The 26,016-nt window shown below is 42.6% G+C and overlaps 1 protein-coding gene across 2 annotated transcripts in view; it reads left to right on the top strand.

The window, feature by feature from the left end:
* Nucleotides 1-26,016, top strand: part of gatb (glutamyl-tRNA(Gln) amidotransferase, subunit B) — a 91,399-nt gene that overhangs the window by 40,020 nt on the left and 25,363 nt on the right. For both annotated transcript variants that reach the window (XR_013576529.1, XM_078541280.1), the window contains exons 8-10: nucleotides 8,782-8,826; nucleotides 10,026-10,215; nucleotides 25,097-25,230. Coding sequence is in view for 1 of the 2 variants with exons in the window: in XM_078541280.1 (XP_078397406.1) it covers nucleotides 8,782-8,826; nucleotides 10,026-10,215; nucleotides 25,097-25,230 (369 nt within the window). In the remaining variant the exon portion in view is untranslated. The remainder of the gene's footprint in view (nucleotides 1-8,781; nucleotides 8,827-10,025; nucleotides 10,216-25,096; nucleotides 25,231-26,016) is intronic.

Here is a 26,016-nt window from a genome sequence, read left to right as displayed (position 1 = left end):
TGCGTGACGGAGGTCCATACACGGTCTTCAGGGCTTTATAAAAATTCCTCAAGTCATGCTGATCAGCATCGGCTTGGAGCTGTCTGGCTTGTATGGCCCACCATGCATCTTGCATCCTAAGCAGCTCCTGTTGCAGAGGTCACCCTATGGAGCATCAGTCGATTCCTCCTAATGTTAGTCATAACTAATTTATCACCTTATTGCAAAATGTATTTTGATGTAACTTGATCATTCACGTAACAAAACAGGCAGTCATCAGGTAGCATTTCTGGTGAGTCATCTAGATGGCATTGTTAATAATTGACACAGTAAAACCTCATTCTAGTTGATTTGTCTCTGAGGATGGATGCATTGTCATAGGAACAGAACAGAGAGGTCTGAGGTATACATACACATACACAAATTATTGAAGGTGGCAAGACAGGTTGAGAACACAGTTAAAGAAAGGATACGGGATCCTGGACTTTATAAATAGAGGTATCAAGTACACAAACAAGGAAATTAATGATGAAACTCTATAAAATACTCATTCATCGACAGCTGGGGTGTTGTGTTCCAACTCAGCATCTCACTTTAGGAAGCATGCAAAGGACTAAGAGAGGGTGCAGAAGGTATTTATTAGAATGGTTCTAATTACGTTAGCAGATTGGAGAAGCTGGGATTGTTCACCTTGGAGTAGAGTAGGTTGAGAGGCGATTTGATAGAAATGTTCAAAATCATGAGGGATACATACAGAGTTGATAGAGAGAAACTGCCTCATTTGCGCAAGGTTGGGTACCAGAGGACCTAGATTTAAGGTAATTGGCCAAGGAACCAAAGGTGAGATGAGAGAGAACTTTTTTATGCAGTTAGTTATGATCTGGAATGCACTGCTTGAAAGGGTGGTGGAGGCAGATTCAATCGAGACTTCCAGAAGGGAATTAGATAAATACATTAAGGGAAAATAATTGCAGGGCTAGGGGAAAGGGTGGGAACAGGGCTAGCTGAATCATTCTTGCAGAGAGCTGGCATGCTTGAGAATGGCCTCCAGTGCTGTAACCATTCTATGATTCTATAATTCAATGAATTCAATAAAAATCTGGAATTAAAAGTCTAATGATGACCATGAAACCAATGTCAATTGTCGTAAAAACCCATCTGGTTCACTAAGCTGCTTTAGGGAAGGAAATCTGCCGTCCTCACCGGGTCTGGCCTACATGTGACTCCAGATCCGCAGTAATGTGGTTGACTGTTAAATGTCCTCTGAAATAGCCTAACAAGCCACTTGGTTGTATCAAACCGCTAGAAAGTCAATAAAAAGGAATGAAATCAGACGGCATCGACCTAGGCGCTGGAAACAACAACGGCAAACCCAGCCCTGTCGACCCTGCAAAGTACTCCTTACTAACATCTGGGGGCTTGTGCCAAAATAAGGAGAGCTGTCCCACACAATAGTCAGGCAACAGCCTGACATAGCCTTACTCACGAAATCATACCATACAGACCATGTCTCAGACACCACCATCACCACCGACAGGACAAACCCGGAAAAGGTGGTGGCAAAGTGGTATATAATCTGGAGTGGGTTGCTCTGGGAGTCCTCAACATTGACTCCGGACCCCATGAACTCTCATGGCATCAGGTCAAACATGGGCAAGGAAACCTCCTGCTGATTACCACTTACTGCCCCCCCTCAGCTGATGAATCAGTACTCCTCCATGTTGAACATCACTTGGAAGAAGCACTGAGGGTGGCAAGGGCACAGAATTTACTCTGGGTGGGGGACTTCAATGTACATCATCAAGATTGGCTTGGTAGCACCACCACAGACCAAGCTGGCCAAGTTCTAAAGGACATAGCTGCCAGACTGGGTCTGCAACAGTGGGTGAGTGAACCAACAAGAGAGAAAAACATGCCTGACCTCATCCTCACCAACCTGCCTGCCACAGATGCATCTGTCCATGACAGTATTGGTAGAAGTGACCGCTGCACAGTCCTTGTGGAGATGAAGTCCAGTCTTCACATTGAGAATATCCTCCATCGCGTTGTGTGGCACTACCATCGTGCTAAATGGGATAAATTTCGAACAGATCTATCAACTCAAGACTGGGCATCCATGAGTATCCCTGGGCCATCAGCAGCAGCAGAATTGTACTCGACCACAATCTGTAATCTCATGGCCCGGCATATCCCCCACTCTACCATTCCAACCAAGCCAAATGATCAACACTGGTTCAATGAAGAGTGCAGGAGGGCATGCTAGGAGCAGCACCAGACATACCTAAAAATGAGTTGTCAACCTGGTGAAGCTACAGCACAGGACTACGTGCATGCCAAACGCCATAAGCAGCAAGTCTTAGACAGTGCTAAGCGATTCCACAACCAACGGATCAGATCTAAGCTCAGCAGTCCACCACATCCCGTCGTGAATGTTGGTGGACAATTAAACAACTCACTGGAGGAGGCGGTTCCCCAAATATCCCCATCCTCAATGATGGAGGAGCCCAGCACATCAGTGCAAAAGAGGCACAGGCGACCCATTGAAGAGCCGTTAAGTCCCTGAGCCACCTTTAAATCCTGGTGGAGTCAGGGATAATTACTTTCGAGTGGCATATTAATGAGCCTAATTGACATCCCAGCACCAACGTGTGGGATTCCCATGTTGGGCCCTTCCCTCACTAAACTGCGGACAGTATGCCAATGCCGGGAATTGGAAATGGGCACTCCCGCCTGATTCTCCCTCCTCCTCCCACCCATTATGCCCAATCAGGTGAGTCCCCTTAAATCCCTGCCACTGTTTGTCAGTGGTGGAGGGAGTGAATGGCACCCCTCCCACAAACAATCAAGTGAGCTGCTTTGTCCTGGATGGTGTCAAGCTTTTTGAGTGTTGTTGGAGCTGCCACTCATCCAGGCAAGTGGAGAGTATTCCATCACACTCCTGACTTGTCCCTTGTAGATGTTGGACAGGCTTTGAGGAGTCAGGTGGTGAGTTACTTGCCGCAGGATTCCTAGCCTCTGACCTGCTCTTGTAGCCACAGTATTTATATGGTTGGTTCAGTTCAGTTTCTGCTCAGTTGTAACCCCCCCAGGATATTGACAGTGTGGATTTAGCGATGGTTATGCCATTGAATGTCATGGGGTGATGGTTATATTCTGTCTTGTTGGAGATGGCCATGGCCTGGCACTTGTGTGGCGCGAATGTTACTTGCCACTTGTCAGCCCAAGCCTGGATATTGTTCAGGTCTTGCTGCATTTCGACATGGACTTCTTCAGTGTCTGAGGAGTTTGCAAATGATGCTGAACATTGTGCAATCATCAACGAATGTTCCTACTTCTGACCTTATGATGGAAGGAAGGTCACTGATGAAGCAGCTGAAGATGGTTGGGCCTAGGACACCAGCCTGAGGAACTCCTACAGTGATGTGCTGGAACTGAGATGATTGACCTCCAACAACCACAATCATCTTCGTCTTTACTAGGTATGACTCCAACCACGGGAGAGTTTTCCTCCTGATTCCTACTCACTCCAGGTTTGCTACGGCTCCTTGATGCCACACTCGGTCAAATGCTGGGGGCATTTGCGGAGGTTGCAGATCGAAATGTCAGTCACCATGTTTTGACCAAGTGATGGTATTTTCACCTGAATGCTCCAGCTAACATATTCATTCAATCTTACATATGTTTAACTGCAGAATGTGCTGTGTAAAGAGTTAATCAACTACTTTTAGGTTGGTGGCTGATTGATTTCTACTGGTTGTTGCTGAGTTAGTGGAACTATTTGATGGTTGATGCTGTTGTGTAAAGGCAGTGGTGTGGCATGTGGTGAAGGCCTTTGTTCTGACTTCAAGCATTCTACTCGGATCACTTGCTTCCAGTCACAAGTGCAAAAGCTTCTATCCCCTTTGGCCTGTAGCATGAAAGGGCGACTAAGCAGAGGTAAAATAGAGGAGGACACCTGCTCGAAGAGGGAGGAAAGAGAGAAGGGCTGGGGAGAAGGGCTATCAGTAGGAGGCCATTTCCAAACAAGAGTTTTCACCTATCTCATCCTCTTGTGAGGGACACTGTGCAATATCTGCTTCACTAATGTTTTTGTACTGAAATCTGCCACCTGTTTCAGGCAGAATTACTGCCTCAGTAGGACAGGAGCAGTATTGTCAATGGCTGAAATAAGGACTGTGGCCATGAACTTTTGTGTCAGATTCCTTCCATGTTGGAGCGGGCGCTATTTGCAACATCTCTCAGTTCACTATCTACCATTGCTAACAGAAGCCATTGAAGCTCTTTATGCGAAGAGAACTGAATACAGTTGTCAGAGAGAAACAGTTGGAGTGAGCATGCAACTTCACCAGGATTGCAGTTTTCCCCATGGTGTATTGTGCCATTGACTGCACACATGTCACTTTGCAGACATTGCATGTAAATTCGAGATGTATCGCAACCAGTAGGGGTTCCATTCCTCCGATGACCAGCTAGTGTATGACCATACACAATGCATTGTGCAGGTCATGCCTGGTATCTTGACAACAGTTATGATGCCTTTATTCTGTAGCAATTTGCTGTACCATCTACAGTTGAGCCACCATGAGAAGACATAAGGCAGCTACAACTGGTGCTCAGCAGTGACCTATCCGCTGACCACCAGACTCATGATCCAGTGTACAACACCAGCACTTGTGGGCAGCATGCATATAATGAGACCCCTGCTATCACATAAAATGTAATTAAGTAGACCATTGGGATGCTTAAACAATGCTTCTGCTGGCTTGACTGCCCTGGAGGAGTCCTGCAGTACCAGCCTAAAGTGCATTTTCCAGTTCATTATGGTCTGCTGCACCCAGGACAACCTTATCACTGCGCAGGCACAGTCCTTGCCTCCAGGAATGTGGCAAGCAGCTGAGGGGACAGTAAACACATCTCTTCTATGGCTGAGTTGCACATGATCAGTTCATCTGACTGGTATTGATGAATGCAATCCCAATTCTCTGTTCACCAACAGGCTCACATCTTACTGTCCCTCTCTTACTGACCAGCACTGGATCCTTTTAGTCACAATGTTGAAATAAAAGCTAGCACAAAATAAACATTCCAAATCAACTTTATCAATCAAACTATCCAATATTCCACACAAAAATTAACTGATCACACTTGTGCATTTAAAAGTGCTCGCTTTCAGTGTGTCTTTGCCTTTCCTAGTGCTCCTACATAGTGCTACCCCAGTGGCTGCAGCATTGCTGATGGAATGCTGATGACTTTTATTGGGGAGGACTGCAGATGGCCTTGTAGGACAACTTCAAGCAGCCCTGCCACTAAAAGCCTTGCCTTTAAACTGCACCCCCTCTGCATGAGTGACAGCAATCTGGGTTGGCTGGCTGACAGATAGGGACAAAGACACTGGCAGAGTGGTAGTGGTGGGAGGGTGACTTCTATCATCCTGAGAGAGAACAAGGTTCATTCTTCACAGAGCCGCTGCCATTCCCCAAGGTTACACCTCAGCAATCCTAGCAATATGTTAGAGGACCAATTGCTGTGACATCCTTCAAGCCCCTTTACACACAGGTCTGCAGTCATGATGGCAGCAGCCAGAGATTGCATGGCAACAGGCTGAGTCATCTCCATTAGAGGCTGGATCATGGTTAGGTCCACAAGTGTAATAATGAAGTTGGCCACCATTTCTGTGCTGGAAAGGATGGGCTCCAACCTCTGCACAAAACCCTGTGCAAGTCTGATGCTGGATACCTCCATGCTGCTGGACAGTGACCACAGGCTTTTTGCCAGGCCAGCAAATGTACCAAACATTTCTGTGTGCATACCTATCAGCCCTTTTCTATATTAAAAGCAAAAAAAAAACTGCAGGTGCTGGAGATCTGAAATAAAAACAAAATGCTGGAAAAACTCAGCAGGTCTGGCAGCATCTGTGGAGAGAGAAACAGAGTTAACCCTTCAAGTCCAATAAGACTGTCCTTCAGAACCCGAGCCTTTTTCTGTAGCTGGTCCATCAAAATCTTTGTGAGAGCCTTCTGCAGCAGTACTCATTTGCAATCCCATCCTCCAGTGAGGTAGCACCTGTGTTACCCTTTCCTCCTGCCCTGGCTACAGATCACTCGTGTCCAGTTCTAACCATGCGTAGCTCCTTCCTCTAAGCTACGTTCCAAAGTATGTATAGTGACATTATCTGAGCTGGAAACTGCAATTGTGAGAGACCTGTTGTTTCACCATCAGTCTCTTCTTCCTCTTCTACTCCTTGCTTCTGCGCCCCTGCCAGGTCAAGTTGTAGTACTTGGTATCTGAAAGGAGAAAGGTATAAGGGCCGTGGCGTAGTGATAGTAGGGGGAAAGCATTGGATCTCTGCTTTGGTCATCTGTAGCTTATAATTCAGAAGAGATTGTGAGATGAGGGGGAAATGGAATGTCAGGAGGATTAGCTGTGAGCATACTGTCATCTTCGTGATTTCATACCTGCTGCTGGCCACAACTTCAGTGACAGCTGCTTTGATGATGGTGAGCACCACCACCTCTGTGCGGTTAGGACATGCAACCATGCTTGTCCCCTGCCGGCTAGGTGCTGCTGACTGTTTCTGGACCACCTTGTCCTGGAAGAGAGAGAGCAGTGTGTCGGTGAGTGTGGTTCAATCTGTTTGGGTGATATGTCTGTCATAGTTGAATAGCTGACAATGTTTGCAAGCTCTGAGATGTGGATGTGTGTCATGAAACTATTAATGTATATAATATTTTGGAAAATATTTTTCTTTTAAAATAGAGGTTTAGTCTGGTGGGTGTGTCTTAATTGGATTACAGCCAGCTAATCTGGGTGCTTTGATATGCACTAGTTTTGATATGTAAGAGAGATAGCGTGCATATGCATTTTTTGAATAGAGCATTCAAGAAGTGGGGTGAAAACTTGACACCCATCTAGCAGATACTAAGCCATATGTTTATATTGCTAATAAAATTGGTGCTATGAAAAGTAAAATTGTTAAAAGGTGGAATTCAAAGAGGTTGGTGAGACAATGAGAATTTGCATTCAATCGTAATGGTAGGTATAACAAGACAACTGTTTTGGGTGTGCAGAGCAGAGGCAATGTGAGATCAAAAGGCAGCTGTAAGCCTCCAACTGGTTCCACAGCAATTCTCTCCATAGGAGCCAAAGTGAAAGGAACCTCATTTTGAATTCGTATGGTGAAAATGCTTTGCCTGGTGTTTGGTTAAGGCTATGGGTAGCTGTTGCCTCAATCGAGATTAGTTTGTGAATTTGTTAAAAGTTACTATAGTAATAATTTGTAGCCATGTGTACATATATTACAACCTGTGTAAATTAATAACATGTTTCATGTAGATTAATGTAAAACCTCGAGAACTGATGGTCTGATTCCTGAATTTAGAGTCGCAACTCAAACATAACACTTAAAATTATAGGTTATGACAGTTGTTTAAAGTTTCCCTCTGGGATTTTTAAATAACACCACTTTACCAACTGCAGAGGTCATAACAGTGTGAGGCTTACAGTAGTGCGAAGGTGAGGTGAATCTCCGAATGTTAGGTGCAACTCTTGTTGTTAGAGATCGAGGATCACTCGACTACTATTGCTGAGGACTCCGGTGAGGCCTTTGATGGAATGGCCATCACTGCTGTGTCAGAGAACTTTGGAGCATGCTCTCTGTCCTGTTAACATCATTATTCAGTGTTCTTCCTGCTGGACACACTTCCCCAGCTGCTTCCAGCACATATTCCAGCCAGAATGTACATCCCCTTTAAGAGGAGTCGGCTAGCTTTAAATGTTGCCAGCCACGTGCAAACCTGGACCCCTTTGAGGTGTGTAGCAAATGAATAGTGTGTTTAGTGCTGGTTGCACTGTACAGCCATGGTAATGAGCAAGCAGCACGAAGTCAATCATGTATCATAACCCTCATGCCCTTTTTCAAGAATTATTCCATTTTGTCCTCTATGCCTCAGCACTAGTTAGACTCCATTTTTAGCCTCATCATGCTGATAAAACCATAATAATGCTAATCTTAATAATAATGATATAGAATATTTCCCATTCATTATCACTGGTGCCTAATATCTCAATTTGTTACTGTCATTCAAGAAGCTAGTCATAGACTAAGGCCAATTTAAAATATGTTCTCATTTACAAATAATTGTGTTGGTTCACTTCTTAAAACTCATTTTCTGCTCTTCTTTCATGATTGTTTGAAGATGTCTGTGATTGAGAAATTACTCTAGTACTGATCAGATGTGTAATAAAAGCAAAATACTGTGGATACTGGAAATCTGAAGTAAAAACAGAAAATGCTGGAAAAACTCAGCAGGTCTAGCAGCATCTGTGGAGAGAGAAACAGTTAACATTTTGAGTCCGTGTGATGCTTCTTCAAAGTGGTCAGGAGTGGTTGCATTTTGCTAGTCCTATAGCCTACCGCCACATCAATCCAGTGAAATTGTAGCTACAGTGCCCACATTGAGACCTGCTAGCTCACCAGAGACTAGTAATGAAGCCTGGGAGCTTTCTGGTTCAGCACCACACACACAGTGTACTTATCCACTAAGCCATTGGGAAAGGGCAACTTGTTCCAGAGTGGGAAGCTCCATCATATGCAATGATAACTGTAGAACCAGAATGCTCTTTTGGCCCACCAAATAGATTTTTTTAGGAAATGAGCAAACCAAATGGCTGTTTAGTTTTATTTTGCAAAATTGATGGGTGGGGATGATTCTGTATATATGAATGTAATAGATTCTAGAAAAAAAATACACTTTTGTCTCAGACATTAATTTCATAGAAATGTGTTATTTTAATCATTTTCAGGCAGACCATATCTATGAGAGACAAAGAGGGAAAGCAAGACTACAGGTAATTAGAATGAATTGTAGACAATTAACATAATTTACATTGAGCTCACCACCACTCTGTCTTAATCATTACGAGCATGTGAAGGTAATCTAAAGAAAGACTTCCCTTTGTTACCCTCATGAATTTCAATCTCTGCTCAGTTCAAAATGAGTTGATATTTGTCCTTGCAGCTCATTGTCCAATAATGCCATACATGTCACAGTAAGTTATTGCATATTTTACAGTCCACATGTATTAATAAGAACATTTTAAATTTTGCTTTTAGGCCAGCCATATAATATTTCACATAGAAAAAGAGGGAATTGCTAATATGTTGCAAATAGTATAGCCTATTACTGAAATGGCTTTGGTGTATTCCAGCTCTTTTCCAAATTAAATTTCTTATGGTAAATAATAATACCAGTTCCAAGCCACAAATGATGAGCTTAAAAACTTTTTCATCTTTAGGACTTTCTTTCATTCCCATGTTTCTTTCAGCTGGGAGGGGCGACTGTCTGGAATATAGACTGCTTCAGAGCTGCTATAAGTCCACTCAGTTCGTAATATTGGAAAAATATTGTAAAAGTTGTTAGCTAACTTTTATTGTGCTAGCAGCTAAGGTAAGTCATTGAGATAGCGAAGTTTCACAGCAAATCATAAAGAATCAGATATAGCAGAAAATAGAACAATAGAACCCAAAAGAACTTCTGTTGGAGAGATTAATTCATCATGTTCATTCTTGGAATATTCTTGACACATGATGATTAGAATGTAGAACAGTGGGAAGCCTAAGGCATGCAATCGATCATTGAGCCATTCTGCAAATAAAATTTTACTACAAAATTAGGCTGCTTTCCTTCATGTACATTTCATTCATGAAATAGAATGAAATTTATAATTATTTGAAGTCAGAAATATTGAACTTGCCATCCAGCATAGCTGTCTGCATCATCCAACATATTTTGTTTGGATGCTATAACATTCCTAAATTAAAAAAAAGTTGCACTAGTCTTAATATTTTGAACAGTGAAGGATTAACAAAATACAACAGCATATGCAGACAAATAGACATTTAATATTTGATAATAGGTGTTGACAAACACTGTAGTGAAAACTGATTTTGTAGGCCTCCCATTAAAGATTTATTTTATTTAAGATCAGCAGACTTGAAAATTAATCCAAAGAGCTTTAAACTTGCTAACATCTTTGAAATATTTAAGGTTTATGCCAGAACCAAATTTGCCTCCGTTGGTTATTTATGACAATGAAACCTTCCCTCCTAATGTGAATCCTCAACAAGTGGTGAATATTGACCATATTCGTGAGCAGCTGCCTGAGCTACCTAATGATAAGAGAAAAAGACTGGTGGAAAAGTATGGTATTCTTGCTGAACACAGCTTCACATTAGTGGTGAGTACTTGGATTTGATGTTGAGATTCACAATGTATGATAACTTTTTTTTACAAATACATGTATCATATGAAGCATGAATAATTCTGCACAGTGAATTTTGTTCCGTTATTGCCTTCATTTTTAGATTAATTGATATATCAGTTGGCCGTCACACTGGAAATTCCATCTCCTGTTTGTAAAAAATGGAAACAACGGCTATCTCCAAATTCCACTCTTACCTTGATCACTGACAACGATAAGGAGGTCAACAAGACTTGGTTTACTTTTGGAATGTAGCTTAATTGAAATTCTAAACTCAAAAAATCAACAAGAAAATGCTTTTAAAAATCATATTCACTGGTTAAATTTATTAAAGACTGGTAGAACATTTCCAGCCAAGTATTTACCCTATTATAACAGAAACAAGGCAGTCTTCATTTGCAGGTGCAACCTCTTCTGTTTTATGCATAAGTGCTTTGTGTCTCAATGTGCTGTAGTATTATAGAAGTAAGCTGCATGTTTGCAGAACATTTGTTTTCTTCAGTCAATATGTGAAAGATTGTGCTTTTGATTTGCATTTCATCCCCTGAAATAGTTTGCAATTCCTATTGATTCAGGTCAATAAAAATTCATGTTTTTAAATTGTTCAGATTTAAGATACCTCTTTGAATTGGTATTGGTATACTCCTCAGCTACAGGGGAAACCAGAGGATACAAAAACTATTCCAGCAATAGCTGTAAATCAGGAAGTGGAAGGGAGAGAGGAACTTGATGGAAATTACAATCACTAGGGAAGTGTTACTGAGCAAACAAATGGAGCTGCGGGCTAACAAGTCTCCGAGTCTCCTAGGGCCTTAAAAGAGGTGGCTATTAAGGTAGTAGTTGGTAGTAATTTTTGAAAATTCACTAGATTCTGGAAAGGTTCCATCAGATTGGAAAGTAGCGAATATAATCCCTCTATTCAAGAAGGAAGGGAGGCAGAAAACAGGAAACTATAGGCCAATTACCTTGATGCCTGTCGTGGGGAAGGTGTTAAATCAATCATTAAGGAGGTTATAGCTGGGCTCTTAGAAAAACACAAGGTAATTGGGAAGATTCAGCATGGTTTTGTAAAGGGGAAATCATGTTTATTCAATTTATTGGAGTCCTTTGAAGAAGTAATGTGCTGTGGATAAAGGGGAACCTGTAGACGTACTGTACTTGGATTTCCAGAATACATTTGAGAAAGCGCCTCATCAAAGGTTATTGGGGAAAATACAAGCTCCAGGTGTAGGAGGTAACATATTAGCATGGATAGAAGATTGGCTGGCTGGCAGAAAAGAGTATGCGTAAATGGGTCTTTTTCTGATTGGCAAGATGTAACAAGTGAAGTCCTATTGGGGTCTGTGCTGAGGCCTCAACTTTTTTATAATTTAAATCACTGACTTAGATGGGGGGAACGAAAGCATGATAGCTAAATTTGCAGATGACATAAAGATAGGTAGGAAAGGATGAAGTGAAGAGGACAAGGAGGCTGCAGACAGATAGGTTGAGTGAGTGGACAAAAATCTGGCAATTGGAGTATAATGTGGAAAATGTGAAGTTGTTCACTTTGGCAGGAAGAATAAAAAAAGTGGAGTATCACTTAAACGGAGAATGGCTGCAGAGGGATCTAGGTGTTCTGGTACATGAGTCACAAAAATTTAGTATGCAGGTACAGCAAGTAATTAAGAAGGCTAATGGAATGCTATCCTTTATTACGAGAGGAATTGAACATAAAAGTAAGGCTGTTACGCTTCAGTTATACAGGGCCTTGGTGAGACCACACCTTGAATACTGTGTGCAGTTTTGGTCTCCTTATTGAAGAAAGGATGTAAATGCTTTGGAGTTGGTTCAGAGGATGTTTACTAGATTGATGCCTGGAATGAGTGGGTTGTCTTATGAGGAAAGGTTGGACAGGCTGGGATTGTTTCCACTGGAATTTAGAAGAGTGAGGGGTGACTTGATTGAAGCATATAAGATCCTGAACAGTCTTGACAAAGTGGGTGAGTCCAGAACTAGGGGGCACTATTTTAAAATCAGAGGTCAACCTTTTAGGACAGATATGAGGAGAAATGCATTCTCTGAGCATTGTGTGACTTTGAAACACACTGCCTCAGAAGACGGTTGAGGCAGAGTCATTGAATATTTTTAAGGCAGAGGTAGATAGGCAAGGGACTCGAAGGCTGTTGGAGGTAGATGGGAATGTGGAATTCAAAAAACAAACAGATCAGCCATGATCGTGTTGAATGGCGGAGCAGGCTTGAGGAGCCAAATGGCCGACTTCTCCTATTTCGTATGTTATTCTATCCTTATCCATTGTGCATGCAAATATTTTCCCTCTTTTGTCTGAGGATTTCAGGCCAATTATAGTACCTTACAAATAACATTTTTAAACTCTGATTTTTTAAAACAACAACTTGCATTTACATATGCCTTTAATGTAGTAAAATGTCCCATGGTGCTTCACAACAACCACATTTAACAAAAATTGACACCATGTTACATAAGGAGGTATTAGGTGAGAAGTAGGTTTTAAGGAGCATCTTAAGAGGATAACATGGCTAAGAGGTTTAAGGAAGGAGTTGCAGGTCTTCAGGCCCAGGTGGGTGAAGACACAGCCTTCTATAGTAGGCAGTGAAAATCAGGGATGTACAAGAGGACAGAATTGGAGGATCTTCGAGATCTTGGAGGGTTTTAGGTCTGGAGTAAGTTATAGATTTAGGGAGGAATGATGCTTTGGAAAGATTTGAAAACAATGAGAATTTTGAAATCGAGGCATTGTGAGGAACGAAAGCAATGTATTTCAGTGAACACGATATTGGTTGCACAGGGCTTGATGCAAGTTAAGAAATGGAATGGGCAACAGAAACTTGGTTGAGGTTATGTTTACAAAGGTTGCGAGGTGGGAGGCCGCACAAGAGTCAGTCACTTACGAAACAGAAGGAGACCATTTGGCCCATCAAGCGCCATCACAGACTGAGCTGGCCAAGTCTTAAAGGACAGAGTTGCTAGTCTGGGTCTACAGCAGGTGGTAAGCGAACCAACAAGAGGGAGAAGCATACTCGACTTCATCCTCACTAACTGCCTGCTGCAGATGCATCTGTCCATGACAGTATCGGTAGGAGAGACCGCGCACAGTCCTGGTGGAGACGAAGTCCCATCTTCACGTGGAGGATACCCTGCATTGCTTTGTGTGGCACTACCACCATGCTAAATAGGATAGATTTCAAACAGATCTAGAACTCAAGACTGAGCATCCATGAGGTGCTCTGGGCCATCAGCAGCAGCAGAATTGTACTCAACCACAATCTGTGACCTTATGGCCCGGCATATCCCCCACTTTATCATTACTACCAAGCCAGGGGATCAAACCTGTTTCAATGAAGAGTACAGGAGGGCATGCCAGGAGCAGTACCAGACATACCTAAAAATGAGTTGTCAACCTGGTGAAGCTAGAACATAGGACTACTTGCTTGCCAAACAGCATAAGCAGCAAGTGATAGACAAAGCTAAGCGACTCCACACTAACGGATCAGATCTAAGCTCAGCAGTCCTGCCACATCTAGTCATGAATGTTGGTGGACAATTAAACTACTCACTGGAGGAGGAGACCCCGCAAATATCCCCATCTTCAATGATGGAGGAGCTCAGTGCATCAGTGTAAAATGTAGGGCTGAAGTATTCGTAACAATCTTCAGCCAGAAGTGTCGAGTGGATGATCCATCTCGGCCTCCTCCAGAGCTCCTCAGCATCAAAGATGTTAGTCTTCAGCCAATTCGATTCACTCCACTTGATATAAAATGGCTGAAGGCATTGGATATTGCAAAGGCTATGGGCCCTGAAAATAATCTGGCAATGGTACTGAAGACTTGTGCTCCAGAACTAGCCATGCCCCTAGCTAAGCTGTTCCAGTACAGCTGCAAAACTGGCATCTACCTGGCAATATGGAAAATTGCCCAGGTGTGTCCTGTGCACAAAAAACAGGACAAATCCAACCTGGCCAATTACCACCCCATCAGTCTACTCTCGATCATCAGTAAAGTAATGGAAGGGGTCATCAACAGTGCTATCTAACGGCACTTGCTTAGCAATAATCTGCTCACTAACTCTCCAGTTTGGGTTCCATCAGGGTCACTCAGCTTCTGACCTCATTACAGCCTTGGTTCAAACATGGACAAAAGAGCTGAACTCCTGAGGCGAGGTGAGAGTCACTGCCCTTGACATCAAGGCAGCATTTGACTGAGTATGTCATCAAATAGCCCTAGCAAAACTGGAGTCAATGAGAACCAGGGGACAAACTCTCCGCTGGTTGGTGTCTTACCTAGCACAAAGGAAGATGGTTGTGGTTGTTGGTGGTCAATCATCTCAGTTCTAGGATATTACTGCAGGAGTTCCTCAGGGTAGTGTCCTAGGCTCAACCATCTTCAGTTGCTTCATCAATGATCTTCCATCATAAGATCAGAAGTGGGGATGTTCACTGATGAATGCACAATATTCAGCGCCATTCATGACTCCTCTGATACTGAAGCTGTCGCTGACCAAATGCAGCAAGCCAGGTACAATATACAGGCTTGGGCTGGCAAATGGCAAATAACATTGGTGCCACACGAGTGCCAAGCAATGATCATATCCAACAGGAGAGAATCTAACCATCACCCCTTGACATTCAATGGCATTACCATTGCTGAATCCCCACTATCAACATCCTGGGGGTTACCATTGACCAGAAACTGAACTGGACTAGCCATATAAATACTGTGGCTACAAGAGCAGGTCAGAGGCTAGGAACCCTGCAGCGAGTAACTCTCGCCCTGACTCCCCAAGCCTGTGCACCATCTACAAGGCACAAGTCAGGAGTGTGATGGAATCAGACCACAAGACGTAGGAGCAAAAGTAGGCCATTCGGCCCATCGAGCCTGCTCTGCCAGTCAATGAGATCATGGCTGATTTGATGATCCTCAACTCCACTTTCCTGCCTTTTCCCCATAATCCTTGATTCCCTTACTGATTAAAAATCTGTCTATCTCAGCCTTGAATATACTTAACGACCCAGTTTCTACATCTCTCTGCGGTAAAGAATTCCACAGATTCACTACTCTCTCAGAGAAGAAATTCCTCCTCATCTCTGTCTTAAATGGGCAACCTCTTACTCTGAGACTATGCTCTCTGGTCCTAGACTCTCCCACAAGGAGAAACAACTTCTCAGCATCTACCCGGTCAAGCCCACTAAAAATCTTATATTTCAATAAGATCGCTTTTCATTCTTCTAAACTCCAATGAGTACAGGCCCAACCTACTCAACCTCTCCTCATAAGAAAATCCCTCCATACCCAGAATCAACCTAGCGAACCTTCTCTGGACTGCCTCTAATGCCAGTATATCTTTCCTTAGATAAGGGGACCAAAATTGTTCACAGTATTCTAGGTGTGGTCTAACTGGTGCCTTGTATAGTTTTAGCAAGACATCCCTATTTTTATACTCCATTCCCTTTGAAATTAAGGCCGACATTCCATTTACCTTTCCTGTTACCTGCTGAACTTGTATGTTAGCTCTTTGGGATTCATGCACGAGGACTCCCAAATCCTTCTGTGCTGTAGTTTTCTGCAGTCTTTCTCCATTTAAATAATATTCAGCTCCTCCATTCTTCCTGCCAAAATGCATAACCTCAACATTTTCCAACATTATATTCTATCTGCCAAGCTTTTGCCCACTCACTTAAGCTACTTATATCCCTCTGTAGACTCTTTGTGTCATCCTCACCGCTTGCCTTCCCACCTATTTTTGTCATCTGCAAACTTGGCATTAGTACATTCACTTCCCTCAACTAAGTCATTAATATATATTGTAAATAATTGAGACCCAGCACTGATGTCTGTGGCACTCCACTAGTTACAGGTTGCCATCCTGAAAATGCCCCTCTTATCGCAACTCTGTCTTCTATTAGTTAACCAGTCCTCTATCCATACTAATATACTACCCCAACACCATGGGCTGTTAAACCAGCTTATATTTCACCCCTCTCCTAACTTTACTCAGTTCTGCTGAAGGGTCATGAGGACTCGAAACGTCAACTCTTTTCTTCTCCGCCGATGCTGCCAGACCTGCTGAGTTTTTCTAGGTAATTCTGTTTTTGTTTTGGATTTCCAGCGTCTGCAGTAGTTTTTTGTTTTTAACCATGGGCTCTTATCCTATTATGTGGCCTTATGTGCGGTACCTTATCAAACGCCTTTTTAAAATCCAAATTTATTACATCCCCTTTATCTATCCTGCTTGTTACCTCCTCAAAGAATTCTAATAAATTTGTTAGGCATGATTTCCCCTTCATGAAGTCATGCTGACTCTGCTTGATTATATTATGCATTTCTAAATGCTCTGCTATTACATCCTTTATAATACTCTTAACATTTTCCCAATGACGGATGTTAAGCTAACTGGCCCATAGTTACCTGTTTTTTTTTGTCTCCCTCCCTTTTTAAATAAGGGCATTACATTGGCATTTTTCTAATCTTCTGGGACTTTTCCAGAGTCTAAGGATTCTTGGAAGATGACTACCAGTGTATCCACTATTTGTGTAGCTACTTCCTTTAATATCCCAGGATGCAACCCATCAGGTCCAGGGGACTTATCGGCCTCTAACCCCATTAGTTTCCCTAGTACTTTTTCTCTAGTGATAGTTATTGTATTTATTTCCTCCCTCATTTTTGCCCCTTGATTATTTAGTATTTTTGGAATGCTATTAGTGTCTTCTACTGTGAAGACTGATACAAAGTATTTATTCAATTCCTCTGTCATTTCTTGGTTCCCCATTATTATTTCCCCAGCCTCATTCTCTAAGGGGCTTATGTTCACTTTGGCCTCTCTCTTCCTTTTTATATATTTAAAGAAGCTCTTACTGTCTGTTTTTATATTATTTGGTAGTTTACCCTCAAAGTTTATTTTCTCCCTCTTTATTATTTTCTTGGTCATATTCTGTTGGTATTTAAAACTTTCCCATCCCTCTGGCTTACCACTAATCTTTGCCACATTGTATGTTTTTTCTTTCAATTTGATACTGTTCTTAAGTTCCTTGGTTAACCATAGTTGGTTTAGCACCTTCCTAGAATCCTCCTTTCTCACTGGGATACATCTTTGTTGTGAGTCATGAACTATTTTCTTAAAGGTCTGCCATTGTTCATCAACTGTCTTTTCTGCTAAACTCCTTTCCCAGTCCACTCCAGCCAACTCTACCCTCATTCCTTTTTAATTACCTTTATTTAAGTTTAGCACAGTTGTTTCCGACTCAAGTTTCTCTCTCTCAAACTGAATGCTAAATTCTACTATGTTATGATCACTGTTTCCTAGGGGATCTTTTACTCTGAGATCATTTATTAAACCTGCCTCATTACACATTACGAGATCCAAAATAGTCTGATCCCTGGTTGGATCCACAACATATTGTTCTAGGAAACTGTCCCGAATATACTCTATGAATTCTTGGTCGCGGCTACCTCTGCCAATTTGATTTTCCCAATCTACATGAAGATTAAAGTCACCCATTAGTAATGTATCGCTTTTTTTTACATGCCCTCACTATCTCCTGATTTATTCTCTGTCCTACAGTATAGCTACTGTTCGGGGGGCCTTTCGACTACTCCCGCCAATGCCTTCTTCCCCTTGTTATTTCTTACCTCCACCCATATGGATTCTACATCTGCCGATCCTAGATCATTCCTTGTTATCGTACTTATTCCATCTCATGCTAGCAAAGCTACCCCACCACTCTTTCCTTCCTGCCTGTCCTTTCGAAAAATCACATACCTCTGAATATTTAATTCCCAGCTTTGATCTCCTTGTAACCACGCCTCCGTAATGGCTATAAGATCACACCCATTAACCTCTACTTGTGCCGTAAATTAATTAATTTTGTTCTGAATACTACGTGCATTGAAGTAAAAAGCCATCAATTTTGCCTTTTTACCATTTATTCCCCCCTTTGAACCTATTTGCTGTTGTTTTTTTATGTTTGGGCACTCTGTCCCTTCCTGTCTCACTCAGGGTATCAATACCTAATTGGCTGCCCTGCAATGCTGCCACATCCTTTTGCTTTGTTAGCCGATGTATCCCCTCTCCAGAACCCTACCCCCATTTAGTTTAAAGTCCTCTCAACAGAAATACTCTCTACTTGCCTGGATGAGTGCAGCTCCAACAACACTTGAGAAGCTTGATACCATCCAGGACAAAGCAGCCCACTTGATTGGCACCGCTTCCACAAACATTCACTCCCCCCACCACCGACAAACAGTGACAGCGGTGTGTACCATCTACAAGATGCACTGCAGAAACTCACCAAGACTCCTTAGGCAGCAATTTCTAAACCCATGACCCCTACCACCGGACAAGGGCAGCAGATACATGGGAACACCACCACTTGGAAGTTCCCCTCCAACCCACTCACCATCCTGACTTGGAAATATATCACTGTTCCTTCACTGTCGCTGGGTCAAAACCCCTCCCTAACAGCACTGTGGGTGTACCTACACTAAATGGACAGCAGCGGTTCAATAAGGCTGCTCACCACCATCTTCTCAAGGGCAATTGGAGGTGGGCATTAAATTCTGGCCAAGCCAGTGATGCCCACATCCTATAAATCAATTTTGAAAAAAGTTCCATGCTGGGTCCCAGTGGATCAATCCAGTCAGTTCTACTCTGCTCAGTCCATGTAGCCCTGCCAGTTTATTTCCTTCAAGTGCCCATCCAGTTTCCGTTTGAAATCGTTGATTGTTTCCACTTCCATCATCCTGGTGGCAGTGAGTTTCATGTCATTACCACTCGCTGTGTAAAAACATCCTTCCTTATATTCCCCCTGCATCTCTTGTCCAAGATCTTAAATCTGTGTTCCCTAGTCCTTGTACCATCAGCTAATAGGAAGAGTTTTTCCTTCTCTACCTCATCTAAGCCTGTCATAATCTTGTACACCTCTGTCAAATTTCCCCTCAATCTCATTTGCTCCAACAACAATAATCCCAGCCTTGCCACTAAAACCCCCATCCCTATAATCATTCTGATAAATCTCCTCTTCACCTTCTTAAGGAACTTCACATCTTTCATAAAATGTGGTGACCAGAACTCATAGAGTCATAGAGGTCTACAGCACAGAAAAAGGCCCTTCGCCCATTGAGTCTGCGCCAGTCAAACAAGTACCTAACTATTCTAATCCCTTTTCGCAGCACTAGGCCCATAGCCTTGTATGCCATAGCATCGCAAGTGTGCATCCAAATATTTCTTAAGTGTAATGAGGGTTTCTGCCTCTGCCACCCTTTCAGGCAGTGAGTTCCAGATTCCCACCACCCTCTGGGTGAAAAAATTCTTCCTCCTATCCCCTCTAAACCTCCTGCCCTTTACCTTAAATCTATGCACCCTGGTTATTGATCCCTCCACCAAGGGGAAAAGTTCCTTCCTGTCTGCCCTATCTATGCCCCTCATAATCTTATACATCTCAATCATGTTCACCCCACAATCTCCTCTGCTCCAGGGAAAATAACCCCAGTCTATCCAATCTCTCCTCATAACTAAAATTCTCCAGCCCAGGCAACATACTGGTAAATCTCCTCTGCACTCTCTCTAGTGCAATCACGTCCTTCCTATAATGCGGATTCCAGAACTGCAAGTAGTACTCTAGCTGTGGCCTAATCAGCGTTTTATGCAGTTCCAGCATAACCTCCCTGCTCTTATATTCTATGCCTCGGCTAATAAAGGCAAGTATCCCATATGCCTTCTTAACCACCTTATCTACCTGTCCTGCTACCTTAAGGGACCGGTGGACATGCACACCAAGGTCCCTCTGATCCTCGGTACTTCCCAGGGTCCTTCCATTCATCGTGTATTCCCGTGCCTTGTTTGTCCTGCCCATGTGCATCACCTCACACTTATCCGGATTAAATTCATTTGCTACTGATCAGCCCATCTGACCAGCGGGTCTATATCCTCCTGTAATCTAAGGCTACCATCCTCACTATTTACCACCCCACCAATTTTCGTGTCATCCGCGAACTTACTGATCAACCCTCCTACATTCAAGTCTAAATCGTTTATATATACCACAAACAGAAAGGGACCCAACACCGACCCCTGTGGAACCCCACTGGACACAGGCATCCAATCACAAAAATACCCCTCGACCATCACCCTCCGCTTCCTGCCACTCAGCCAACTCTGGATCCAATTTGCCAAGTTGCCTTGGATCCCATGGGCTCTTACCTTCGTTCTCAGTCTCCCATGCGGGACCTTATCAAAAGCCTTGCTGAAGTCCAGGTAGACTATGTCAAATGTATTGCCCTCATCTACACACCTGGTCACCTCTTTGAAAAATTCAATCAAATTGGTCAGACATGACCTCCCCTTAACAAAACCATGCTGACTGTCCTTGATTAATTCCTGCCTCTCCAAGTGTAGATTAATTCTGTCCCTCAGAATTGCTTCCAATAGTTTCCCCACCACTGAGGTTAGACTGACTGGCCTGTAGTTCCCTGGTTTATCCCTTCCTTCCTGCTTGAATAACGGTACCACGTTGGCTGTCCTCCAGTCCTCTGGCACCACTCCTGTGGCCAGTGAGGTATTGAGAATTATTGCCAGTGCCCCTGCTATCTCCTCCCTTGCCTCACTCAACAGCCTGGGATACATTTCATCCGGGCCTGGAAATTTATCTAATTTTAAGCCTGCCAGACCACTTAGAACCTCCTCCCTTTCTATGTTAATTTCTTTAATTATATCACCATCCTTCTGCCTGATTTCCATACCCGCGGCGTCCCTCTCGCTTGTGAACACCGACACAAAGTATTCATTTAGAACCCTACTTACGTCTTCTGGCTCCACACATAAATTACCACTATGGTCCTTAATGGGCCCTACTCTTTCCCTAGTTATCCTCTTACTCTTAATGTACACGTAAAATAACTTTGGATTTTCCTTTATTTTACGGGCCAATGTTTTTTCATGCCCCTTTTTTGCTCTCCTAATTTCCTTTTTAAGTTCCCCCCCTACACATTCTATACTCCTCTAGGGCTTGCGCTATTTTGAGCCCTTGGTATCTGCCATAAGCCTCCCTTTTGCTCTTTATCCAATCCTGTATATCCTTCGACATACAGGGTTCCCTGGATTTGTTGGTCCCACCCTTTGTCTTTACTGGAATATGTTGGCCCTGTACTCTCCCTATTTCCTTTTTGAATGAGTCCCACTGCTCTGTCGCAGATTTACCTAAAAGTAACTGCTCCCAGTCCACTCTGGCCAAATCATATCTGACTGGATGGAATACTCTATTTGGGGGCTAACAAAGATTTATAAAGGTTCAGTATAACTTTCCTGCTTTTGTACTCAGTGCCTTTATTTATGAACCTCAAAATCCCATGTGCTTTGCTAACCACTCTGCCACCTTCAAAGATTGATGCACATGCACCCCCAGGTTCCAGTGCACTCTTTAAAGTTGCACCATTAAACCTATGTTGCCTCTCCTTCCTGCTTCTGCCATAATGCATCACCTTACATTTCTCTGCGGTAAATTCCATCTGCCACTTTTCTGCCCATTCTGCTAGTCTATCTATGTCCAGTTGCAGGCAATTCATATCATCCTCACTGTGTGCCACTCCTCCAAGTTTGGTATCATCTGCAAATTTTGAAATTTTACTTGATATTTTTCCAAGATCCAAGTCATTTATAGATAGCAATAAAAGCAATGGTCCTAGCACTAACCATTGGAGGAAAACTTTGTCCCCGTTTTGAGGGGGGTGGGGGGATGGGATCGGGGGAGTGGGTATGGGCAGGCGCACAGCCGATCGCAGCCTGCGATCGGCTGTGTGCCGCTATTTTACATGGGCAGGCCAATTAAGGCCTGCCCAGCGTGACGCACACCTGGAAGCACTGTGTGCTCCCTGTGCAGGCAGGGGGGAGTAGGCTCAGTCAGGGCCTGCACTCTTTCACGCATGCGCGCGGTTGAGTGTAGAAGCCTCCCTGAGGCACAGAGCTGCCTTGGGGAGATTAGTTTGAATTCTAAAAATTTTAATAAAGAAAAAAAAAATTTAAGACATGACCCCTCATGTGACAGTGAGATGGGACATGTCAATGAACTTTAAAAACTTTCTTTCAATTTATAAACACTTCATGAAACCTCATCCCGCCTGTGGATGAGGTTTCATAATAAATGTGAAGGTCGCCTGGTCTCTCCGCCTGCCCACCAACCTTCATGTTGGACGGGCAGCTCAGTTAATCAGTTTTTAAATGGCCTTAATAGGCCTTTGACAGTTCGGTGGGCACGCAGCTGACTCCGCTGTGTGCCTGCCGAACTGAGGATCAGAATGACGCGTGGTGACGTCGGGACACATGGCCGATGTCACCACGCGTCATTTTATGCGCCGGCCAGCAGGGCCCACCCCCGCACACCGACCCGAAGATCCTAGTCTTGGGGAACGCCACCATCTACCATCCTCTGGTCCGGAAAGACAACCATAGACCATGACTCGCTACTTTCTGCCCTTAAGCCAATTTTTTAATCCAGTTTTATGCGATAGGAGGGTCAATTGTTAATCAGCCTTTTATGTGATAACTTGTCAAACACTTAAAATCCATATAAACAGCAGCTGCTGCATCCCCTTAATCAACTTTCTCAGTTACTTCATCAAAAAATTCAATTCGATTAGTCAAGCATGATTTGCCTTTTACAAATCTTTGCTAGCTCCCTGTAATTAACTCAGCACCTCTCTCAAGTGCCTATTGATATTTTCCCTAGTTGTGCATTCAGAAACCTTAACCTGCCACTGATTAAGCTAACTTAATCTTGTAGCTAGGACTATCCATACAACCCTTATCGAATAAGGGTGTCATTTGCCACTCACCAATCCTCTGGTACCCCCCCCCCCCCCCAAATCTAGGGAAGATTTCTAGATTAAGGCAAACCTTTCTGCTATCTCCAACCTCATTTCTTTTAGCAACCTGGGTGCAAGCCATCCAGACCAGGTGACTTATTTACCCTAAGCATAGCAAGCCTTTCTCACATTCCTGCCTACCCTGAATAACCTATCACCCCCTTGCTTATCAAGAATTTATCCGCCTCTGCCTTAAAAATATTAAAAGAGTCTGCATCCACCATCTTTTCAGGAAGAGAGTTCCAAAGACTCATGACCCTCAGAAAAAATTTCTCCTCATCTCTGTCTTAAATGGGCAACTCCTTATTTTTAAACAGTGACCCCTAGTTCTAGACTCTCCCAGAAGAGGAAATATCCTTTCCAGATCCACCCTGTCAAGACGCCATGGGATCTTATGTTTCAATCAGGTCGCCTCTTGCTCTTATAAACTCCAGCAGATACAAGTCTAGCTTGTCCAACCTTTCCTCATAAGACAACCAGTTCATTCCAGGTATTAGCCTAGTAAACGTACTCTGAACTGCTTCCAGTGCATACACATCCTTCCTTAAATACGGAGACCAATACTTCACACAGTACTGCAGATGTGGTCTCACCAGTGCCCTGTATAGGGCATAGCATCCCTACTTGTGTATTCAATTCCCCTCATAATAAACAATAACATTCTGTTAGCTTTCCTTATTATTTGCTGATCCCTGTGGCACAGCACTTGTTACATTTTGCCAACCAGAAAATGACCCATTTATGTCTACTCCCTGTTTCCTGTTAGCTAGTCAATATACTATCCATGCCAATATGTTACCCCTACACCATAAACTTTTATTTTCTTGCAAGCAAAGGCAATCTGCCTGTACTGTATTAGCATTAGAAACACTTGCGATTGCAAGTTTGCAGCTTGATAGTAAAGCTGTGAAGAAATAATAGCATATCTTTTGATATATTTAAAGAATTTTTAATACTTCTGCTGTCTTTCGAAATTGAAGACCATGTCCCGATATTGATGTTAGAAAGTCTACCTTAACTATCTTACTCTGCAATAACTCTTGTCAGGATTTGTAAACACAGAAACTAGGAGCAGGAGTAGGCCATTTGGCCCTTCGAGTCTGGCTGATCATCCAACTCAATAGCCTGCTCCCGCTTTCTCCCCATATTCTTTGATCCCTTTCGCCCCAAAAACATTTTAGAGAAAGCTGTTGGCTCAGCTGGCCAGTACTCAGTTAAAGGAGACATGGGGGAAATGATGCACTGGCTTGTAACAAAAATAAATTATAAATATTTTGATAGAATATCTTTTATTTACCATGCAATTAATGATAACATTTAGATTTTTTTCCATTGTGAGCAAGGAATGAGTAGCATAGTGAGGATGGTGTAAAGCTTCATCGTTTCAGAGCAAATAATTACTGGATGTGAAGATCCCATTAAAGTAGTGATATAATGTAAAAGTGTTGAATTGATGTGTGATTTTCTCTAGAAAGCTGCACTATCCTTTTGTTGCATTTAATAAAATTGTGTTCCATCAATTGGAGCTTCTGCATTTTTGTTACAATACTGTCAAATATTTTCATCTTTGAGGTTTTTAAGTGAATCTGATTTTCTTTTCACAATTTAATTGAAATGTACCATTTTTGTTGCTGATTTCTGAAGGATGCTATTTTTTTAAAAACTCAGAAATGAAATGCTTTCAAGTGGTTCGGTTGCTCGAACTTAGCCATATAGATTTAATACCTGATCTGTGGTGAGTTGGCTGATTTTGGTTAGAATAGCAAGGAAGCCTATAACTGATCTAGGCTAACATCCTAGCATTGAACCTAGTTGGAGTACCTGATAGTAATAGAGCAACTGCCAGTATTTCCTTCACCAAATTTTCTGCATGCGTTTTCCTCATGATCTTTGACGCGGTAAGGTTAGGGGAGAATTTTGAAGGAAAAAATTAAAATGAAAGAATATTTTGTGAAGCTTTCTAGTTTTTTGACTTTTTTTCACAGAATGAAGATGGACTTGTGCAATTTTTTGAAACTGTTGTGGAACAGACCCAGGTCAATCCAAAGAAGGTGATTGGTTGGATAATTAATGATTTCCTGGCACTCTTGAAGCAGAATAATCTCAGAGTAAACCAAAGGTGAGAAGATATAATTTCCTATAAACAATTTACAACAGATCGGCAGCTCAGTTTTTACAGTACTTACCATATTACTCTGTTAGGAAGGTGGCATTCAACACTTCTGCTAATGTAACTACTATGGAATGTTTTAAAATTTACTAGTCTTTAATTCCGAAATTTGCACTCTGGCTGGGCTGGAAACATTATCTATACCCTACTGTCCTTTGAATTACACAGCAGTGGTTAAATGATGTGATCATATTTTGGTTGCAGTGCATGTAAGTAACTGTTTGTGAACAATTCCCAAAACAGTGTACTTGAATAACATTGTATTAAGAATAAGTATATGTATAGGAAACTGTCTCGAAACCCTTTGCGATAAGAAAAGGATACAATGGATGTTAAACATGGGGAATTATGAAAATGGAGTGGCTAGAATGTGAATCAAAGGCAGGCTGAACAAGCAGGGTTTTGAGAAGGCTTTAGAAAGCAGATTAGGAAGGGATTGTAAACTGGATGGAGAGTCAGAGAGAGCAGGAGTAGAATGGTTCAACAAGCCGGTACCAATGGTGGCACAGAAGGAGTGAGGATTCAGTAGTAAAGGAGAAGAGGATGCATAAAAAGGAGACAAAGCTGGAAGAGATTAAGGTAGAGTGGGTGATGTCATGAGGTGTTAGTAAATCAGGATGCAAATCTTGAAATTGTCAAGCTGGGACATGAGCCATTAGAGCTTGGAAGTAGGAAAGGATCTAGCTAAGATACCAAAGCAGCTTTTGATATTTATTTCTGCACTTTATTAGACAA

This window comes from Cetorhinus maximus, chromosome 1 (genome assembly GCF_964194155.1).
Source record: "Cetorhinus maximus chromosome 1, sCetMax3.hap1.1, whole genome shotgun sequence".
Classification (NCBI taxonomy): domain Eukaryota; kingdom Metazoa; phylum Chordata; class Chondrichthyes; order Lamniformes; family Cetorhinidae; genus Cetorhinus; species Cetorhinus maximus.
Note: the sequence above shows the minus strand (reverse complement) of the source record. Positions and strands in the feature narration are given on the sequence as shown.